Source organism: Macrotis lagotis, chromosome 1 (assembly GCF_037893015.1).
Source record: "Macrotis lagotis isolate mMagLag1 chromosome 1, bilby.v1.9.chrom.fasta, whole genome shotgun sequence".
Lineage (NCBI taxonomy): Eukaryota > Metazoa > Chordata > Mammalia > Peramelemorphia > Peramelidae > Macrotis > Macrotis lagotis.
Genome location: NC_133658.1, coordinates 757262976 through 757284002, shown reverse-complemented (window position 1 = coordinate 757284002; position 21027 = coordinate 757262976). Strand labels below are relative to the sequence as shown.

Sequence of the window (21027 nt, the reverse complement as noted above, 5' to 3'; positions counted from 1 at the left end):
CCAGGGCCCCAAAGATAACTGAACTAGCCTTGGATGTGAAACCAGATCTCTGGCAACATGGTTTTACTAGGAAGATCACTGGTTTATTGTTCACTTTGAATTCTGATTCCACTATTTATTGATATGTGACCTTGAGCAACTTCCTTACCCTTTGAATCTATGATCTACACTATCCCTTAGAGCTCTAAATCCAGGGATCTTCTCTCAAGATGCCATGTTTATATAAGTGTCTATCTCTACTCTAGGCTTCTATGTGTCCTTTAACCAATGGCACATCTTCTGTGTGACCTTGGGCAAGTCTTTAACCTTTGCCTCAGTTTCCTCAGCTGTATGATGGGAAAAATAAAAGCACAAACCTGGTTGGGGTTGTTCCAAGTATCAAATTAGATCATATTTGTTTAAAAAGAAATTTTCTTGATATAATATGTGGCGCTTAGTAGGCATTACATAAATGTGTCTTCCTTTTCCTTTCCTTCCCTCCCTATTCCTTTTCCCTTCCCTTTCTTTTCCCTTCCCTTCCGTCTACTCCCAGTGTTCCCATTTGTTGAGTCTTAGTGACCATTAGCACCAAATTCAGCTCTTCTTATCTACTTGCTTTTCAGTGCTGCTGCTTTTGTAGCAGAGATCTGTGTGTGTGTGTGTGTGTATGTGCCTGCGCCTGCATTTCTTTAGATAAATCCACAGAGTCACATGAAATCAGTGACAGGTTGACACCGTTATTTCAAGATTCATCGCTCTAAGTTGCCAGCAGTAGAGACCTAGCCAACTCCTTCCCACCAACAACACTTTTTTCTGGGCATAATTTATAGCACTAGGGTGAATTTGTTTCCAAAAAATGAATATCACACTATCAGCAACAGCTGCCTCTCATTTTTATTTGTTTTTATATTTGACTCGAAGTCCAATTCTCCATACACATCAGAAGCTGTAAATCCTGTGGTGACTGATTACAAGATTTGGTAAACAGGTTATATTATATAATGCAATTAAAACAGGGCTCTGTGGTGCCACCTGCTGGTGTCCGGCTGGAAGGGAGGTGGCAGGAGACAAAGTATCAATTTGGCCTGGCATTCTCCACTGATGGAAAATAAATGGGATTGCACCAAGGTTGAGACAGCTGCTCCAGAGGGAAAAGTTGCAGCCAGCCAGGTTACTATTGCTGGGGGAAGGGCAGTTGCTTTCTCCAGCTGAGTTTTCTGTATTATTTCAACCCCCCACGAATCCGTCTAGACTTCAGAGCTTTCCCCTGCCGGGGGAGAGGGGGGCATAACTAGGGAGTTTGAGGGCGTCTGGGTGGGGAGGTGAGCCTGGCTCTAAAGGAGTCACCTGACTATTCCTCTCTGCCCTTTTCTCCCACCCCCTGCCCTCTCATGGGGGAGGAGGAGGAGCTCAGAGCTTCTGGACTTGGGAATGAAGCTTCCCTAATCTCTCCTTAAAAATAATTCAGCCTCCAGTCATCAGATCTTAGAATGAGTATGGACCCTAGATATGATCTATTCAACCCCCTTATTTTATGGGTAAGAAAAATGAGACCCAGAGAGGGTGACATTATCACCTTGTTCCAGAGTCTAGTTCAAAAACAGGAAAAATATGAGAAATTTTTCATTCACCAGTCTATTTAATTGTCTATTTAACAGTTTTCTGTTTCTCTTTCTTTAAGCATGTTTTATCCCTGTCTTACTTTTATTGCCTCTATCTTTAGTCTTTCTGTCCCCAAGCCTGCTCTCACATGCTGTTTTTTGACTGTCTCTCTGTCTATTTCTCTTTCTCTCCTTTTTTCTTCTCTAATTCCAATTACAAATCAGATTTGGGTTTCAGACCCAACTGCATCACTTACTAACCTTGGTTTCTTGAGCAAGTCCTGTAAGTTCTATCTTTTCCTTTTTTCATCCGTGTACAATGAAGATACTCTCTGCCCTATATCATCAGCATTCTCATAAAGATATCATAAAGTGAGATCATGAATAAAATGGTGTTTTGCCACTGGTTAGCCTGTAAAAATGTAGGCTATGATCAGACATATTTGTTTCTATCACCCTTTTTCTCTCATTGTCTATGCCATTCATCCCTCTATCCTGCCTGGTTGATATTCTCATGGTTAAACCCCATGAGGATTCCTTCTAATTGCTCCTCTTTGTGAGTCAAACAAATGAGGGGGGTCACAAAGTTTCCAGTGAGCTAGATAGACTATGTTTCCATCAAAAGTGGGATTTTATATGGCTTCAGTCTGACCTTGCATGTTGGAGATGGGGAGAAGTTTGCTTAGGTTGGTAAGTCCCAAGTCCTGGGCATGAGCTCTCAACCTACTATAGGGAAGAGACCCAATCCTGATCCCCTTCCGTAGTCCTCTGGGACTGTATTCTGACAATGACCAGATTGATGAAACTCTGAGTCCTGGAGATTACAGCTACTCTGGACTCCAGAAAGTCACTGCCAGACTAATCTGCTTTATCAGGATCAGAGAAAATGTGGAATATGCCTGGACTTTTTTGCTTTAGAGTAGCTAGGGAACATAAAAAAGGTTGTGTTCCCTACCCCCTTCCCTCCCTGAGAGCACAAATTACTGCTTAGCTGGAGTCGAACTAGGGATCAGTGCATAACAGGAGAATTGAAAGCTGGCATGGCCAGCTGGCTGGAGAGCTCCCAATTAGACTTTGTTTCTCATCCTTGAGCCCAAAGCCCCCAACCCTAACACCCCTGGCCCAATTACTGCTGGACAGCATTAACCCCTTGGTGCCCTAAGCTGTTAATGGAATGTTAATTGGCCTAATGGGTTTCATGTCAACAAGTCCTAATGAGCTCTCCTCCTAACGAGCTTGTTATTTTTCTGGACCTGTTTGTCAGTGCATGTGCGTCTAGCTCTGTGCTGTGGACCTGGCTAACCAGGACTGTAAAGAAGTTGAGGGAGGGAGAAGAGACAAGAGACAAAGAAAGGCAGACAGAAACAGAGAGAGAGAGAGAGAGAGAGAGAGAGAGAGAGAGAGAGAGAGAGAGAGAGAGAGAGAGAGAAAGGGAAGGAGGAAGATAGAATTAGGACTCTGGACTGCCAGGAACAGAATTCTATTCTCCTATCCTCACCTCTTGATTGTGAGGATGGCTAATCTATTATTTAGAAAAACTATTTCTTTGTACAAATTAAAGAGTTAGAATTTATTATTTCTTCTAACTCATTGCTATATTCTGTGTTTAAAAATCTTTCATTTTAATATAACTTCTAACAAATCTCATGGTACAGTCAAAAAAGTTGTGGTTCAGAAGTCTCAAGGATCTGGGTTCAGATTCTTCCTTTGCCTATATAAACTTGAATTCCTGGACTTCATCTGGAAAATGAATTGTATCCTTTCATCTTTAGCTTTAGACTCTGATGTGGTCTCATCATGGAACAGAGGTAGCCCTGGGTTTGTGAAGACCCTATCAGGAGAGCACAAGCTCTGGCATGTCTTATTAATCTCAAAAGACATTGATTACTGCTATTGATGGATTGCATTTCCATTTTCTGACATCATTCTGGGTGAGTCCAGAGATCATCAGCCAAGATTAGTCATTAGGTAACCCATAAAAGCTATCTACTAAGTCTTGGAGGTTTTTGAAGGTCATTGAAGGAAACACCTTTGCTGAAGATATATTGAAATAAAGCAAGTTAAAATCCATGATCCTTTTATATATATATCTTTAACATATATTTATATATTATAATTATAATAACTATATAATACATAATTGTAACTTTAATATATAGATATATAAAATATATGTATATCTATCAGGATAGTCTAGTAAACTTTTTAATTAATAGTTATATTCTGAAGTTAATAAACATCAAAATGGAGCTACTGTTCTACTATATAAATTGTCATTAACATAATAGAACTGAAAAAATAGTTGCATACAAAACTAGAATTTCCATTATGCAATCTTTTTTTCAGAATAAATTCAATATAAAACTTTTCAAAGCTGTCCTACTTGTTTATTATTTTTTTAAAGATTTTTACAAGGCAAATGGGGTTAAGTGACTTGCCCAAGGCCACACAGCTAGGTAATTAAGTATCTGAGGCTGGATTTGAACTCAGGTACTCCTGACTCCAGGGCCGGTGCTCTATCTACTGCATCACCTAGCCACCCTTGTATATTATTCTTTCTAGCCTCTTTTAGTGCTCCATTCATCATCTTACCTTTTTTTATTTTTGAGCTATTTTATGCCTACCTTTCCTTACTTCAAAAAAGGAAAGAGAAAGATCTCACTAAATAGATATATATATATAGCCAATAAAATAATTTCTTCATTGACTTTATCTGGAAATGTAGGTCATATTCTAAATTTGGAGCCCATCATCTCTCCATCAGGAGCTGATAGTATGCCTTCATTATCTATCTTCTGAAATTATATTTAGTCTTTTCACTGATTAAATTTCTCATGTCTTTCAAAGTTGTTTTTTTATAATATTGTTATCATTGTTTGGTTCTGCTCACTTTACTCTGCATCAGTTCATGCATTTCTTCCCAGATTTCAAAGAAGCTGTCCCCTTCTTTATCATTTCATTTGGTGTAATAATATTCCATTACATTTAGCTATTCTCCTAGTTCATGGGCACCACCTTAGTTTCTATTTTTTGCTACTATAAACATTTCTGTGCATGTGTATCTTTTTCTCTTTTCTTTGATCTCTGTGAAGCACAGTTTTACTTAGCTTTGTTGGATCAAAGGGTATGCATAGTTCAGTCTCAAATTGCTTTCCTGACTGGCCAGACTAAATTATATTTTATCAAAAGAGTTCATTGATGGGGTGACTAGGTGGTGCAGTGAATAGAGCACCAGACCTGGAGTCAGGAGTACCTGAGTTCAAATCCAGCCTCAGACACTTAATAATTACCCTTGGGCAAGCCACTTAACCCCATTTGCCTTGCAAAAACTTAAAAAAAAGAGTTCATTGATAAACTGTTAAGGTCAGGGCACTGGAGCAGAGTTCTGTGAGGCAGAGGTTGTTCCTGCCACCTAGCGAGCCCAAAATACAAGTTCTTGATCTGGAAATGGACTGGCATTTGGATGGGAGAGTTTTTCTGAGGCCCATTTCCACAATGCAGGACAACTCAACTCATCAAAGATTTCAAAATATTAGCCACTCTTTCACGCATCTCTTCGTTATCTGGAATGAATAAAAAACAGTTAAAAGTCATGTATCCCTCTTGGTAGAAAGGTGAGGAACTAAAGAGTCAAAATGTTGTACACTTTGTCAGACATAGTAATGATATCAGTTTTGCTTAATTTTGTTGTAACTGTAAAGGAGAGTTCTTTGGAAGTTACTGGTAAGTGATTTTGATGTGCAAAAAAAGAAAAGTATTGATAAAACATTTAAAAATGAAAAGTTTGCATCAATAGACTTTTCCTTCTGATTGCAATTTGTTTCTTCTTGTTCTTCTACTACAAGCTCTGTACTACGGGTTCTTAACCTTTTATTTTGTCATGGACCCCTTTAGCACACTGGTGCAGCCATAGGATCCCTTCTCAAAATAATGTATTTAAATGCATTAAATAAAATATATAGAATTACAAATGAAACCAATTATATTGAAATGCAGTTAGAAGTTCAGGAACTCTGGATTAGAATGCTTACTCTATAGAACAGTATATGTGTACCTTGATTCTTTCTTAATTATTGGGTAGTTAAGTTTTATCCCAAACCTAAACCCTGAAGTTTGATGAAAGGGATCTTAACTATCCTTTTCTGGGGTGAAACTAATCTGTTAAGGTAAGGGCTTCTAACCCTAGGGACAATGACCCATACTCCCTCTTCTGGTGACTATTGGTACTACAGTTTTGTTCCTTACTGCCTACCCAAGACTGACTGACTCTAGAGGACAAAAACATACACTACTAGTTCAGCCAAAGGTCACCTTTCCTATGCTCCCTTACTTCAGTCAATATCTCTTACATAATTTTAGATTATTTTTCTAATTTTTTTTATTATTTGTAGAGAAGGGAGATTCCTAATTCAATATCTCTCTCAAGCAATCTCCTTCTTAAGAAGTTTTTTCTAATGTTTAATTTGATTCCTTTCTATGTCAGAGGATTCCATTCCTTTTTGTTCTTATCCTCTTGATCTTACAGAGATCTGCCACTATTCATACAAACCAAGCATTTGCTTTTGGACTTAGAGGACTGGATGAAATGAGGCAGTGGATTTAAAAATAGCATCAATAATCTCTACCCTTCCTTTCTTATTTCTTGATCCTTTCATTTTCTGAGACTATGCCTGATATATAGGTTTATGGTAAGGACAAAGATGGTGGTTAGAAGACGACCTAGAATCAAGGAAATGTAAGTTCAAGTCTGAACTCAGATATTTGTTAGCTAAGACCCTGGGTCAAGTTACTTAGACTCTCTGCCTCAGTTCTCTCATCTGTAAAATAAGATTAGTGCCTTTCTCTCAAGGTTGTTATAAAAGTAAAATGAGATAAGATAATATCTTTATGTGCTAGTAAATGCTAACTATTATTAAAAATATAGTTTGGTTTTATATCACCTTCATTTCTAAATATATCACTCTCGCCTATAAAATATCACCCAGAGCAATGCCTTTTAAGAAAGAATAAAAAGAGAGGGAAACAGTTCATTGTAAATAATCGAAGCATCAATTGTGTCTGATAGTATATGCAATATTTCACACCCATAACCCCCCATCCTCTACAAAAATGGGGGGAGTATTATACAGTATTCAGCTCTGCATGTTTGTATTTGTATTTTTGTAGTCATTTTGCATATTGCTTTTCTAGAACTGCTTACTTCATTTGCATCGATTCATATATGTCTTTCTGTGCTTCTCTGAGTTTTCCATATTTATAATTTTGTAAGGTACAGTAGTAATATTATACCACATTAATGTGCTTTAATTTGTTTAGCCATTCCCAAGTTTATGGGTATTCATTTTGTTTCTAGTGCTTTGCTACTTTAAAAAAAAAAGTGCTGATATGAGTATTTTGCATATGTACCTCAATTTCATTATTGTTTTTGATCTACTTGGATATGTGCTTAGCAACAGGATCTCTAGACATGTCACTTTTGTAAAAAAGCCAATTTAGTCATTTTTAAGTATAATTCCAAATTTTCTTCCATAATGATCAAGACCAGGGGAATTTAGGTGGTACAGTAGATAGAGCAGCAGCCCTAGAGTCAGGAGGACCTGAGTTTAAATGTGGCCTCAGATATTTAACAATTATCTAGCTGTGTGACCTTAGGCAAATCACTTAACTACATTGCCTTGCAAAAAAACATAATAATGAAGACTAATTTACTGTCCATCAACAGTATATCAAGTATACCTTTCTATAACTCATCCAATAAGGGTAGACTATTGGGACATTTTTGTTCAAGAGTTCTAGTTGGACCATGATAGATGCAGAGCTAAAAGACTGTGGGAAATGTGCACAGTAGGATCATAGGAACTTTAGAAATTTTCTAGTAATTCTCTTCATTTTACAGATGAGGAAACAGAATCTTCAGAAGGGAGATCCCCAAGTCGCAGAATTTAAAAGCTGAACATTATGTCAAGGGTATATCTGACATAGATTACACTCAACAACATGTCCTATAAATAGTCATCCAGTCCTTGCTTGTGGATATTCTAGGAGAGAGAACACACTACCTCCTAAATTGGCTTAATCCTGTTTTTGTTGATTCTAGTTATTAGACAGGTCTGTTTGGGTTTTTTTAATAATAAGCCACAATTTGTTTCTTTATATTGCCTGAAAATTCCTTCTAGTCCTTCCCTTTGGGGGCCAATTTGAATAAACTAATGCCTCTTTCCAATGACAGCTCTTCACATGAACATAGCTCTCATATTCCCCTCAAATCTTTTCTTCCTTCAACTAATGCTTATAAGCATGAACCTTTCACAACAAAGTCCTTAATTTTCCCAGGTGCCCTCCTAGACCTCCAACTTATCAGTGTTGACTCTCAAATATGACAATTAGAACTCAGATTTGGTGTGACCAAATTAGAACATGGCATATCTACAATTTTTTTTTAATTTCTGGACACTAATTTCTGGTCTCTCATAGCAACTTAACACCAAAGGTGAACTTGTCCCATGTTTTATTTCCCAAGCAGTAATCCTTCAGGTTAATAACTATTAAGTCCTACTTCTTAGCTGTTTCTCATTCTTGGAAATATTTTCCTAGGCAGGCTGAATATATGCTGCAGGGTATCAGACAGTGGAATATTCTAGAAGCTCAAGTTTCTAATGTTCTTCCTTTTTCCTGAAAAAGAACAAAATATATTTTCCCATAGTTGGTTGGTTGGTTGGTTCTTTCTTTAATTATCAAAGAAGACCAAAATGATATTACTATGTTTGAGAAAAATTACAGTGTGTCCTGTTGTGACTGATCAGATCAATACAAGCTCAGAATGCTCTTCCACAAATTGGCATAAATAGTCCATGTGAACACACCTGGGATGGGTACTCTAAACTTACAAATGTCATATTTCCTTTGAGCTGCTTCAATTCTGCCTTCCTCAGAGAGTACAGTCCCCTCACTGATGAGGGCAAGCCATGCTGGGCAGTTCTATGCCAATGTTTTCCAAGCTATACAGTCAATTCTAATGTTCTTCAATGAGACTTTTAGGGTGTCTCAGTATTGTTTCTTCTGAAGCCCTTGTGAGTGCTTGCTCTGTGTGAGTTCTCCCATAGGCTAATATATAAATGCCCCATAAGCCTTCTGTTGTTATCTTGCCCTAAATTCATATATAGAAGTTGATGCCTCACTTTCCCTTCATGTTTTTGTAACTATATGGAAGTACTCGGCAAGGGAAGAGGGTAAAGTTCAAGCACTTCAGTTTGTCCAGGAAAAATGAAAGAGGGTAAGGAAGGTTGACCATCTGGGATGGGAGAAGAGAGATTTCAGCACAGTACTATATCAGTGGGAAAGCTATCTTTTGACCCAAAGAATAGAAGGCAAACTGGTAAATATTGCTTTACCCACTCCATAGATTATAGGTTACAAGTTAGACAGAATCTTCAAGTACACCTACTAGAATTCCCTTCTTTTTCATTTATCTACTTGTTTTCACAGCTGAGCAAATCCAGACCCTGAGAGGGTTGGGTACCCACTACACCTCATGGGCAGTCAGGGTGTATAGCTAGCCCCTGTGGTTTCCAGTTCTAAATATTTCAGGGTATCTATTGTGGCCAGCATTCTATTTCCTTGGATGGCACTGCCAGGCTGGCTTTACTTACAGGGCTTCCCTAGTTGCAACTTACTCATCACAGTCTTAAATTACTAGCAAAGTGCACACATAGGTTTGTGTACATATTATGAACACTCTTGTACACAAACCTATGTGTAGAGCTGCACCTAGCACTCTCTCTCTGTGTATCTCTGTCTATCGCTGTCTCTTGTCCCTCTCTAACTTATCCATAGTCCATTGTCCAACCTGAATGGGGTGTGCCTTTCCCCCTTTTTTTTCCATGAACTTGGCAAGTTATGCATTCTCATCAGTCTCTTTATCTGTAATATAGGGATGATAATAATACTAGTCTTGCCTACTTCACAAGATATGGGGGATAAAAAGACAGATGTTATTTGCCTGTATCCTAGTGCCAACTCTGCCATGATAGTGTATGTGATACCCCGTCATTCTACTATATATGTATATTGCATGATCCTCAGTTTAGTTGTCAGGGGTCAACATGAATATAGTTGTTACTATTTTTATAATTGCTCTGTCCCACCCCAAGATAGTCATTGAATAGTAGTAGTAGGGACCTGTTTCTTTTGCCATTCTTTAGCAGGGTTTTAATCAAATGTATGTAAAAATCTGAGGGGCCAAGGAGGAGTAAGGGAATCTGAACCATGGGTTTTTAAGAAAGAGAAAACAGAAATACTGTTGTGAGTTCATCCTTCCGAGATATGCCCTAGCCTCCAGGGTGTCTGTAAAGGGAGCTGTGAACATGGCAGGGATCAATGCCTCTGGAGCCCTGGGGTGCTGCCCAGAATCTACCATCCCCCACTTTTCTATATTCCCATCAGCCAGGCTGCAGACTGTCCCCTCACCCACCCACAAGGCCAGAAATGCTGATGAACAAAGCATTGCTACTAATGTGCAGCTGCTTTGCATATGATTTGAATATTGTTTATTTCAGGTCGGAATTGCATAGCAATCCTCCCTTACCCCACCCTCTACCTTCATTCCTATTTACACACACACACACACACACACACACACACACACACACACACACACACAGAGCTACTGCTCTTTCCTTGAAGGGCCTCCAGCCATTGCTCGCCAGCCTTGAAAAAATGGCTTCTTGGGCTCTGGGGGGCTCTGGGGGCTCCCCGAGTGCTTGGTGTTGTTAATGGTGTGGCCCATTTCTCCCACCCACAGGTCCTCGATGTGAATCAATCCCATGATGCAACATGCCTCCCCAGCCCCAGCTCTGACAATGATGGCCACGCAGAATGTCCCCCCGTCACCTTACCAGGACACCCCGCAGGTGAGTGTGCAGCCCCGGCCCCGCATCCCCATCTCTGCCCTACTAGATCCAAGTATTGCCTGGTGCTTCTGTCACTTAGAAATGAGCAGGTAAAAAGAAGATAGTTCTGTTGACATGGGCAGCAGAAGCAGCCATCTTAGCTAGAAGAGTTAGTGTCATTGTTAAGGTTAAACAGAACTAACTGTTTTTCAGCTATTCAACTCAGCAATTTTTTTCCATTAATACATCCCAGTCCCTCTTCCCTTTATTGTAGATGACTTGGAGTGATTTTGAATCAAGAACACAGGTTAAAATTCAGTATTGGATAGTTATTAGTTTCATAACCATGGGCAAGTCACCCTCCTGGAGCCTCTCTCTGTTCTTTCATCTATAATAAGGGTATAACAATAAAATAATAATAATAATATCTATATTAATACCTACTCACAGAGTTTTCAAGAGAATCTAATGAGATGATGCACATAAAACAATTTGTACGCTGTAAAAGTTCTATATACATTTCGGTTCTTATCATCTGAATTGGGAAACTCTTTTGCTGGGTAGTCCAATACAATCAGCTTCCTGGGGACAAGGATCCCTGAGTGAAGAAATAAGCAAGCTCTTGCTACTGTCATTTCCTATTATTTCTATGACTGTCACCTCAGGACTCTGGAACTCCTTCCAGTTAGCAACAATTCTAGAGCAAGGGGGTCCAAACTTTTAGCTCTTCTGGGCCGCATTGCCCAACAAAAATTTGTCAAAGACTACCTATAGAATTTAATGTAGCCCATATTACCAGTCAGTATAATAATAAAATATAATGAAATAATGCATAATAAAAGGTAACAAAATTTAATAATAAATTTAAAATGAGTATAATAAAACATTAACTTTTTAAACAAAAAATAAGAATGGGCCATTTTTAATGTAAACTCAAGTTTTTTTTGATAACAGAACATCAATATCTGGTTTGTTAGAGTTTGTAGCAATGTGAAGACTATTTTCAAGTTGCTCATTGGAAAATTTTTCTCCTATTTTTTTACTTTTTGTATGCTTCATATGTGAAAAAAATTGCTTGCACATACATATACTCCCCAAAAGAGATGTCACAAATAGGGCATGTTTGTGAAATACTGAATGTTTTCCATTAGGCAGGTACAACAATAAAGATACTTAAATAAAGTTTTCTTTATATTGCATATCTGATTGCAACTTTATACATTTTATTTGTAAGTTTGCAGACAACTTGTAGATGTTAACTGAAATTGGAGTATCAAGTATACTGAAATACTGTTGGTGTTTTCTAAAATCTTGAAATCTGGTGTCAAAGTCCTATGACAAAATAGCAATTAATGCTATATTCAATAAAGTTATCTCTTGCAATTACAATGAGTCACATAATGTTTTACAATAAAAATCCCAATTCCTATATACATATATTTTCTAAAACAAAAAACAAACTAGTGGTCTGTGAATCTGCACAATATCAATTACATGAAAAAGTTGAATGATATTAGTTAAGAGTTAAGCAGGTCTGTGATGTTGCAATGCTGGCACTTGCTTCCCCCTGTCCCTTCATTTTTCAATTATGAGATGCAGGTCATGTGAATGGGGTTTGAGGGACACATGTGGCCTGCAGAACACAGGGTAGACATACCTACTCTAGGGCATAACCCTACTATCTTATAATTGATCCTATAGCTCTCCTAAACAGGAAGGAATTAACATGTAAGACTTTATTACAACAAGGGACGGCTAGGTGGCGCAGTGGATAAAGCACCGGCCCTGGAGTCAGGAGTACCTGGGTTCAAATCTGGTCTCAGACACTTAATAATTACCTAGCTGTGTGGCCTTGGGCAAGCCACTTAACCCTATTTGCCTTGCAAAAACCTAAAAAAAAAAAAAAGACTTTATTACAACAAAATCAGCTTAGCAAATTTGTACATCTTGATCAAATGATGAATTATATAGAAACACCAAGCAATGATAAATACTCCCAGCATAGATACAGAATCTGTCTTTGTCCAGTTTCAAAGATCTGTATTAGAGCAGTGGTTTTTAACCTTTTTGTTTCATAGAACCCGTTGTCATTCTAACAGTGCTGGTGTCCTCAGAATAATGTTCTTAAATGTATAAGATAAAATTTGTAAGATTGTGAAGGAAACCAATAATTGAAATAGTTATCCAAAATTGTAAAAAAAAAAAAGTTCAGAGATCTCAGATTAAAAGCTTCTAAATTAGAGGCTCCATCAGTCTTAGATTCTTCTTCCTGGTCACCCAAATCTAACTTCTTTGCAATGTTGCTCTTTCTCTTCCTTTTGCTTAATAAATCTGTCTTCTCTTTTTAGCTCATCCAGCACCTCTTCTCATTTTCAGACTCCCATGTCATGATTTTTAATTGGTACCTCAACCTTATCATGCCTAGAACCAATTTATTTCATCATTTCTTCCATTCCCAAGTAACTCCAACCCTGCTCTTCTTCCTGATTTCCATAGTTTTGTTAATGCATGGCCATCTTTCTAATCTTGTAAAATCATTCATGTATACAGCAAAAAAAATGTATTCAAGGTACTTGTGTTTTTGGGGAGATATCACCTAGCATTGTTTTACCTCTCTTTAATGTACTTACTTTGTTTTTTCAATTTAAATTTTGTTTTCAGATGGAGATCTCCCCTCTCCTTCCAGCATTCCTCCCTATCCCCATTGAGAAAACAAGAAAATCACAATCCACATTACAAACATGTAGAGGCAAGCAAAACAAATTTTCAAAATGACCATATCCAAAACAAAACTTGTCTCTATCTGCACTTTGTAACCATCATGTCTCTGAGGAGTGGGATAGCATATTTCATCTGGAATTATGGGTGGTGACTGTGTGCATCAAGGTACTTGTGGAATGTTATATATGAAAATTATCTGAATTTTTGTCGTATTTTCTAATTAGATTTTAAGCTTCCTGATGGTAGGGACTGTGTCTTAACTGAACTTTGTATTTTCCCAGCACCTTGGACAGCACTATTCAAATAGTAAGCATTTAATTAAAATTTGTTGAATGAATTAATGGGTTATAACTAATTCCCTGTTATTCTCTTATAAAGTCTCGACTATATTTTCTATTTAGCCATTTTTGTGACCTCCATGCCTTTCCTCAAACTTCTATATCTGATGAAAGGAGATTTCATAAGAAAATGTCAGACCTCAAGTAGTCACTGAGGGGAATGGGACTTTGACTCTGCATAGACATTGTTCTCTGCTTAAGGACCTTGGTTCAAATTGTGAGTGCAGTAAGGCAACAAAAAATATACATCTAGGTTATAAAAAAGAACTTTATTTAAAGAGATTGGTTCATATTTCCAGAATCAGAAGGAAGCCCAAGGAAAGACCCCCAAAAAAGATCATCTATACAGGAAACTTTGGGATCAGAGTGAAGATTTCAGCAAGCTTAATTACTATGTCTATTTTATTCTGACCATCATAAAATATGCAACACAGAGTCAATTAGGTCTCTATCTCCAGATAAGAGAGATTACCCCTCCATGTTTGCACCACTACCTGAATATAATTCTATTGATCAGGGGTCAAGCAGCAATATGACCAATGGAGATGATTTGTTAACAGTCTCTGTATTCCTCACATTATAGCTCTTCTGATCCCCAGGGCATAGAGGGGCTTGGATTGGCCAAGTTGAGAAACAAGTGAAAGGAATGAAAATAATTTGTCTTGGATAAGGGAATACTGGTTGCAAAATTTTGAAATTTATTCATTATCTTTAAGGCCATAAATAGTTATTTATTATTAGGAAACAATAAATAGGGGTGGCTAGGTGGTGCAGTGGAAAAAGCCCTAGAGTCAGGAGTACCTGGGTTCAAATCTGGTCTCAGACACTTAATAATTACCTAGCTGTGTGGCCTTGGGCAATCCACTTAACCCCATTTGCCTTGCAAAAACCTATTTTTAAAAAAAAGGAAACAATAAATAGTCGGTGGCCATATCTACACAAGGTACTATAGGAGACAATCCAGAGTCGGGCTGTAGTTTAACCACAAGGTAGAATTTCCCAGTAGTAAAAGATGTGATACTTCCACAGAGGTCATTGACTTTTTGCCCTTGAAATTCTTCATGGAAGTCACCCCTTATAAGAGAAGAAGATTGGACCAAAGATTTCTATAATCCTTTCAAGCTCTGGAATATTCCAACGTGTTTAGATCATAAATCAGTTAACAAACTTAAGATGTATCTGGCTTGTGCTAAGGTAACACATAAATGAAATAGTTACAACCTTCTAGGAACATGAACTCTAATGGAAGAGGGACATATAGAGGAATGTACAGGATAAATATAAAGAGATTAAATACAAGATAGTTTGAAAGACAGAGAATGTAGTACCTGGGGGGACTCAGGATATGCTTTACCTAGAAAGTAGTGCTTGAGCTGTCTTAAAAGAAGAGAGGGATTCTATGAGGCAGAAATGAGAATGGGATGCATTTCAGGCTTAAGGAACAGTCTGTTTAAAGGCAAGGAAATGGTCTCCTATGTATAAGAAACAGAGAAGATCAGTTTGGCTGGATCAAAGAGTATAGGAAAGGAAGTAAGTGTCCATTGAAGTTAGAAAGAAAGGGTGGGTCAGGTTGTAAAGGGTTTTATAAACTAAAAAATAAAATTTATATTTTACCCTAATAACAATAGGAACTCACTGGAGTTTTATTGAAGCAAAGAATGATGTGGTTAGCTCTTCACTTAAAGATAATCGCTGGGACAGTCACAAAAAGGAGCTGTGGCTCCTATTGAAATACACTTGTGAAAAAAATTAAAAAAAAAAAGAAATACACTTATGGGAGGGGGGCGGCTGGGCGGCTTGGTGGCTCAATGGATAGAGCACCAGCCCTGGAGTCAGGAATACCTAAGTTCAAATCCGGCCTCAGACACTTAATAATTACCTAGCTGTGTGGCCTTGGGCAAGCCACTTAACCCCATTTCCCTTACAAAAAAAAAAAAAAGAAAAAGAAATACACTTATGACTCAGGATGCCACCTCTCACTCTCTCTCTCTCTCTCCTCTCTCTCTCTCTCTCTCTCTCTCTCTCTCTCTCTCTCTTTCTTTCTAAATATTTCCATCTCTCCTTTGCTTCCCTGATTCTTTCTTTTCCCTTCTATCTTTCTTTTCTGTCTTTCTTTCCTTTCTAAGTGAGACAGGTCAGTTTTTTCCAATTGGTATTTTCTTCTGTCCAGCTAAGATGCTACAAAACTGATAACAGATAGGAGCTCTTGGATTCAGTCTCCTCTCTGAGGCTTTAAAAAGATATCTATAGAGATTTTGGTACAGTCATAATTCCTTCTCCCTTAGCCATCTCTAGTATAACTTGTTCAATATGGGTCAGAACGAGAAGAGGCACTGGGAACCACTTTGACAGCTATTGGGCAACTTCTTCAAGAGGGCAAGATATGGTTGGTAAAGTAGAGATTGATACAGGCAGTAAGTCTTGAAAAAAAATATTCCTTCTGTACAAAGTTTCCTTTCCCAAAGAAAGAATTTTATTAATAACTTGATGATCCCAGAATTCCTGAGGCAACACTTTCTCTGCCATGACTTCTTCTTTATTTCTGCCCTCTCATTCTTTAATTCACCAAGATTATACACCTTTTTTATGGCTTTTGCAAGGCAAATAGGGTTAAGTGGCTTGCCCAAGGCCACACAGCTAGGTAATTATTAAGTGTATGAGACCGTATTTGAACCCAGGTACTCCTGACTCCAGAGCAGGTGCTTTATCCACTGCGCCATCTAGCCACCCCATTATACACCTTTCTTAATAACTCACATTCAACTGGGAGTAAGAGAAAGGAGAGGTGGAATAGGCTAAGATATTTTGTATAAAAGATATATATGTATATATACATATATGTGTATATATATATATATATATATATATACATATATATATATATATTGCAATAAGCTATTGTAATGATTTGGAAAGGGAAGTCTAGGGGGAATGAGGGAACTTTCACTCTCATCAGAAATGGCTCAGAGAGGAAACAGCATACACACTCAATAGGGTATAGACATCTAGAGTAAAAAGTAGAGAAGGGGAAAGGGGGAAGGGGGGCATGTGGGTGATAGAGGAGAGGGTAGATCATAGGAGAGAATAGTCAGATATAACACATTTTCTTTTTTACTTCTTGCAAGGGGCTGGGATTAGGTGGCCTGTCCTGGACCATGGGGCCAGGTGGTTGTTGGGTCTCAGGGCTGGTATTTGGACTCAGGGCCTCTTGGCCCCAGGGCAAGTGATCTGTCTGCTGAACATTTTAGAAGAGGGACAGAGTGAAAGGAGAGAGAAAATATAATATATGGTAGTGGGGAGGTATGGATGGAGGGAATTACAATCAGCAACAGCAACAGTGGAAAAATATGGAAGTAACTTTCGTAATAGACTTATCATAAAGAATTTGATCCACCAGAGACAGAGCTGATGGTATCAAAACACAGACTGAAACACATTTTTTTCTCTTTCTTTTACTTTATTTCTCATGAGGGTCTCTATTGGGGGGGTATTATGTTTACTCTTAAACAAGAATATTTTAGTGATGTATAAAAAAATCACTTGTACGAAAAAAAATTTTTAAAAAGAAAATCTGTATAAAAAAAGAAAAAATAATTCACATTCATATAGCGCTTTAAGGGTGATGGGCATTTTTCTTAACTCCCTATGAAGAATTCCAGGGGATGATATTCCAAAATTACAAATGGTAAAATTGAGACTCTAAAAGGTTATGTAATTTTCTTAAGCTCACATAACCAGAAAGTGGTAGAAATGAGAATAATATTCAGCTATCCTAACCAAATGTTCAAGAATTTCTTCTAATATGCTCTGCTTTTTCTCCCTGTGCTTATAAATGTTCCTAATTCCCTGCCCTCAAAGAACTTTAAAGGTCAAAATTACACATGTGAAACAGTTAAATAACAATTCTAGGTAGCATATGATTAAATGATACAGTGAGTGGATAAGATCATGAGTCCTATAAAAATCTATAAAATTATATAGGGAGTCACAGATTATTTTAATGGAAGGGAGGCCAAATAGTATATCCCATAACCAAACAAGATTCTTTTCAAGATTATCCTGGAAAAGTGGTGATAGAGCCCTAAACTAGAGACTTCTAGTGAGAAAAAGTTTCAAATTTTTCTAGGGAGTTTTACATTTGAACAGTTTTAAATTTTAGGAAATTTTTCTTATATCAAAGCCCTCTTTGCCATGTCTCCCCATTGCACCTCTGGATTCAAAATGAGCAAATTGAATCCCTCTTCTTTGAGACAATCCATCAAATGTTTTAAATCAGCCATCCTGTTCCAAAATTTTTTCCAGGAAAAAACCTATATCTCCTTCATCCTCTCTTCATATAGCATGATCTGAAATTCCTTTACCTTTGTGTAGACATTCTTTCATTCATAATGTCTTTCCTAAAATGTGGCATTTAGATTGGGAAAAAAATGATTCTATATACATCCATCCCAGTACAGAAAACATGAAACCATGCCTCTAGTCCTGGGTCACTGAAACACGTCTTAGGACATGTGAACCTTTTTTTGACTGCCATGTTACATTGTTGACCTCATTTCAGTCCATTAAAACTCCAAGATCTTTTCCCAATGAACTATGATTTAGCCATTCTCCCTCCTCCACCCCAATTTCCACTTCCCATTATGAGCTTGTGAAATTTATTTTTTGAGGCAAAGCTTGAGACTTTGTATATATCCCTCTGAATTTAATCTTAATAGTTTTGTCTCTCCCAATGTGGTAATCAGTCAGTTTTTTTGAAGATCTTGATTCTTTCATCCACCATATTATCTAGCCCTCCTACATTTATTTGTATCCTCTGCAAATTTAATAAAAATATCAACTATTTTTTTCTCCAAGTTATTGGAAAGAATGTTAGATTTTGAATCAGAGACCTAAGTTTCAACTCTAGCCCTGACATTTTATTTGTGTGATCTTAGGAAGGTTATTTAACTTCTGTAGGCTTCAGTTCCTTATTAAAATTATGGGAGTAGGCTTAATAACCTATGGTCTCTTCTGGGTTAAGTCTATGATCTAGTAAATGAAAAAATGTTAAGACAGTACAGGGTAGGGGCCACTAGGTGGTGCAGTGAACTCAGGAGGACCTGAGTTCAAATCCAGCCTTAGACATTTACTAATTACCTAGCTGTGTGACCTTGGGCAAGTCACTCAACCCCATTGTCTTGCAAAAACCTAAAAAAAAAGATACTTCCTTTTATCCAGAATATTTCTGGATAACCATAAACCATCCCTTGGTGGTATTTTTTTTTTGTTTTGCTCTCTACTCTTTTTTCCAAAATAGGGAGATTTGTCTTTCTACTACTCTGTAGTATTTTTTTTAACAAAAGTTAAATTTTATTTTCATTTTGAATTTAAACACCAACTAGAATAAGAATATGTAATTATACCTATATAAGAGATTTATTCCTTCCTTTTGCTGGTTCTGCTGAAAATGAGGTTCATTCCTCTTTTTTTCATCCATGTCTGGACATTTTTTATCTCAGGTATATGAGATAATGCATTCCCTTGCTTTTTCTTTCTATTCTTTCCTAATATAGCCTCCAAACCCTTTAAGTTTCTTTATGTCTTAAAACACATTAGGATTCTTGTTATTTCTTGTCCTATATAGCATGTAAATAACTCATCTTTAAATAGCCTCTTAAAATGGTTACCTGTCTTTCTCATGAGTTCTACATTTACATTTTAAAATATCTCCTAAGTTTTGACCTTTTCATCAGCAATGCTTGGAGGCCTCTATTTGTTTTCCCCCTTTTGTAGTATTATAATTTTTTTCAGCTTTTATCTTTTGCTTTTTTGGAATATCATATTCCAGGTTCTACTATTCTTTAAATTTTCAGCTATCAGATCTTAATGTGATTTTGTCTGTGGCTCTTTGGTACTTAACATTTTTCTTTTTGCTATTTGTGGTATTTTATCTTTCACTTGGAAGTTTCAGATTTTGGCAATGGTTTTCCTGGGAATTTTCATTTTGGGGTTTTGTTCAGAAAATAATTGTTAGATTCTGTCCTCATTTTTCCTCTGGTTCTAAGAAATTTGGACAGTTTTTATTTATGAAGCCTTTAAATGGTGGTATCCAGTGTTCTTTTGGTCATGATTTTCAGATAATTCAATTAATTATTCTGAAATTATCTCTTCTTGAGCTAGTTCCCGAATTAGTTATTCTCGTTACTATATACCTTCCGTTTTCTTTTGTTTTTTTTGATTTTTCCATCTTTTGATTGAGTGTTAACTTTTCTTATTCTCTCAATCATTTTCATTCTGTTGATTCATCTAAGGAAGTCAATTCTTCAGTAAATTTTATCACCCATTCTAAATCTCAGTCTCACTTGCTAGACTAAGGGCTTATTCTTGGGTCAAACTTTGTTCCCATGCTTCAGAATGGTTTGGCAGGTCCAACTTAATCAAAAATTTTGGTCACTAAGACTAGGTCCTGATTTTTGTAAGAATTGTCTAGCCTTCCTACTGAGTTTCAGTCCCTAGTTGCTTGGATTCTGGATTGGACATGGGTTGAATTGTTTGATAGTCCATGTCATGAACTGTTTAAGTACTAGTCTGACCCTGTCTAGGATAAGGATAAAGCCTCTGTTTCTCTCCTCCCTATCCAAGTAAGGTTTTCACCCTATTATTCTAGGCTGACCTTAGAATCAGGAATACCTAAGTTCACATCCTGCCCCAGAAACTTAGTAGTTTTGTGTTTAATTTTTCTCAGTTTCCTCAGCTAAAAAAGAGGAAAATAATAACACCTAACCCTCTAGGGTTGTTGTGAGAATTAAATAATTTAATATACTTTAAAGAAAGTAAAATATTTTCCTTTATAAATGTTTATTTTTATTATTGTGAGTTGGAAAATATCTTGGGGCCTCTTGGATTCCCTAAAATTGAGAGATCCAGCCTTGATACTGAGATAGCAAGAGATACCTCCCATTTCCTATCTCCTTTGTCAGTACCAGGGGAAAATGGACAGCACTGAGTGAAGAGGAGGAAAAGTAAGGACGATGTCAAATATAGTGCATATTTGAATTTATTAATTTTGTAGTCATATTTTTCTATTTATATAGACATTTTCTGTCTATCTCATTAGAATGTAATGTATTTGTATCTCCCACACTTAACCATACTTCATTCTTATTGGGGAATTGCTTGACTGCAAGATTGGTATAATTAAAAAGTATACTAGCTTTGGAATCAGAGAATCTGCCACTTGTGACAAGGTTCATTTCTAAGTCTCAGTTTCTTCATCTTTAAAATTAGGAAGTTGACAGCCTCCAATGACCCTTCTGATTCTAAGTCTATGAAAACTATCACTTTATTCCCAAGACATATACCCTATCTTATCTGGATAACAACTCCATCCTTGGTATTATCTTGCCCCAACACATGGGGAGAAGATATTCCCTAACCCTGGGGGAGCTTGGAGAACTCATTAAGCAGGTATAAGGAAAGGAGTCCCATCCTCTCCTGCAGGGTGGAGATAGCATGTAGGCT

General features: G+C 37.2%; 1 protein-coding gene across 1 annotated transcript in view; it reads left to right on the top strand.

Moving 5' to 3' along the window:
* PKNOX2 (PBX/knotted 1 homeobox 2) overlaps positions 1 to 21027 on the top strand; it is a 344867-nt gene that overhangs the window by 229445 nt on the left and 94395 nt on the right. Inside the window, exon 4 of the mRNA XM_074216405.1 lies at positions 10381 to 10489. Within this exon, the coding sequence (XP_074072506.1) occupies positions 10403 to 10489 (87 nt within the window). The 5' untranslated portion in view covers positions 10381 to 10402. The remainder of the gene's footprint in view (positions 1 to 10380; positions 10490 to 21027) is intronic.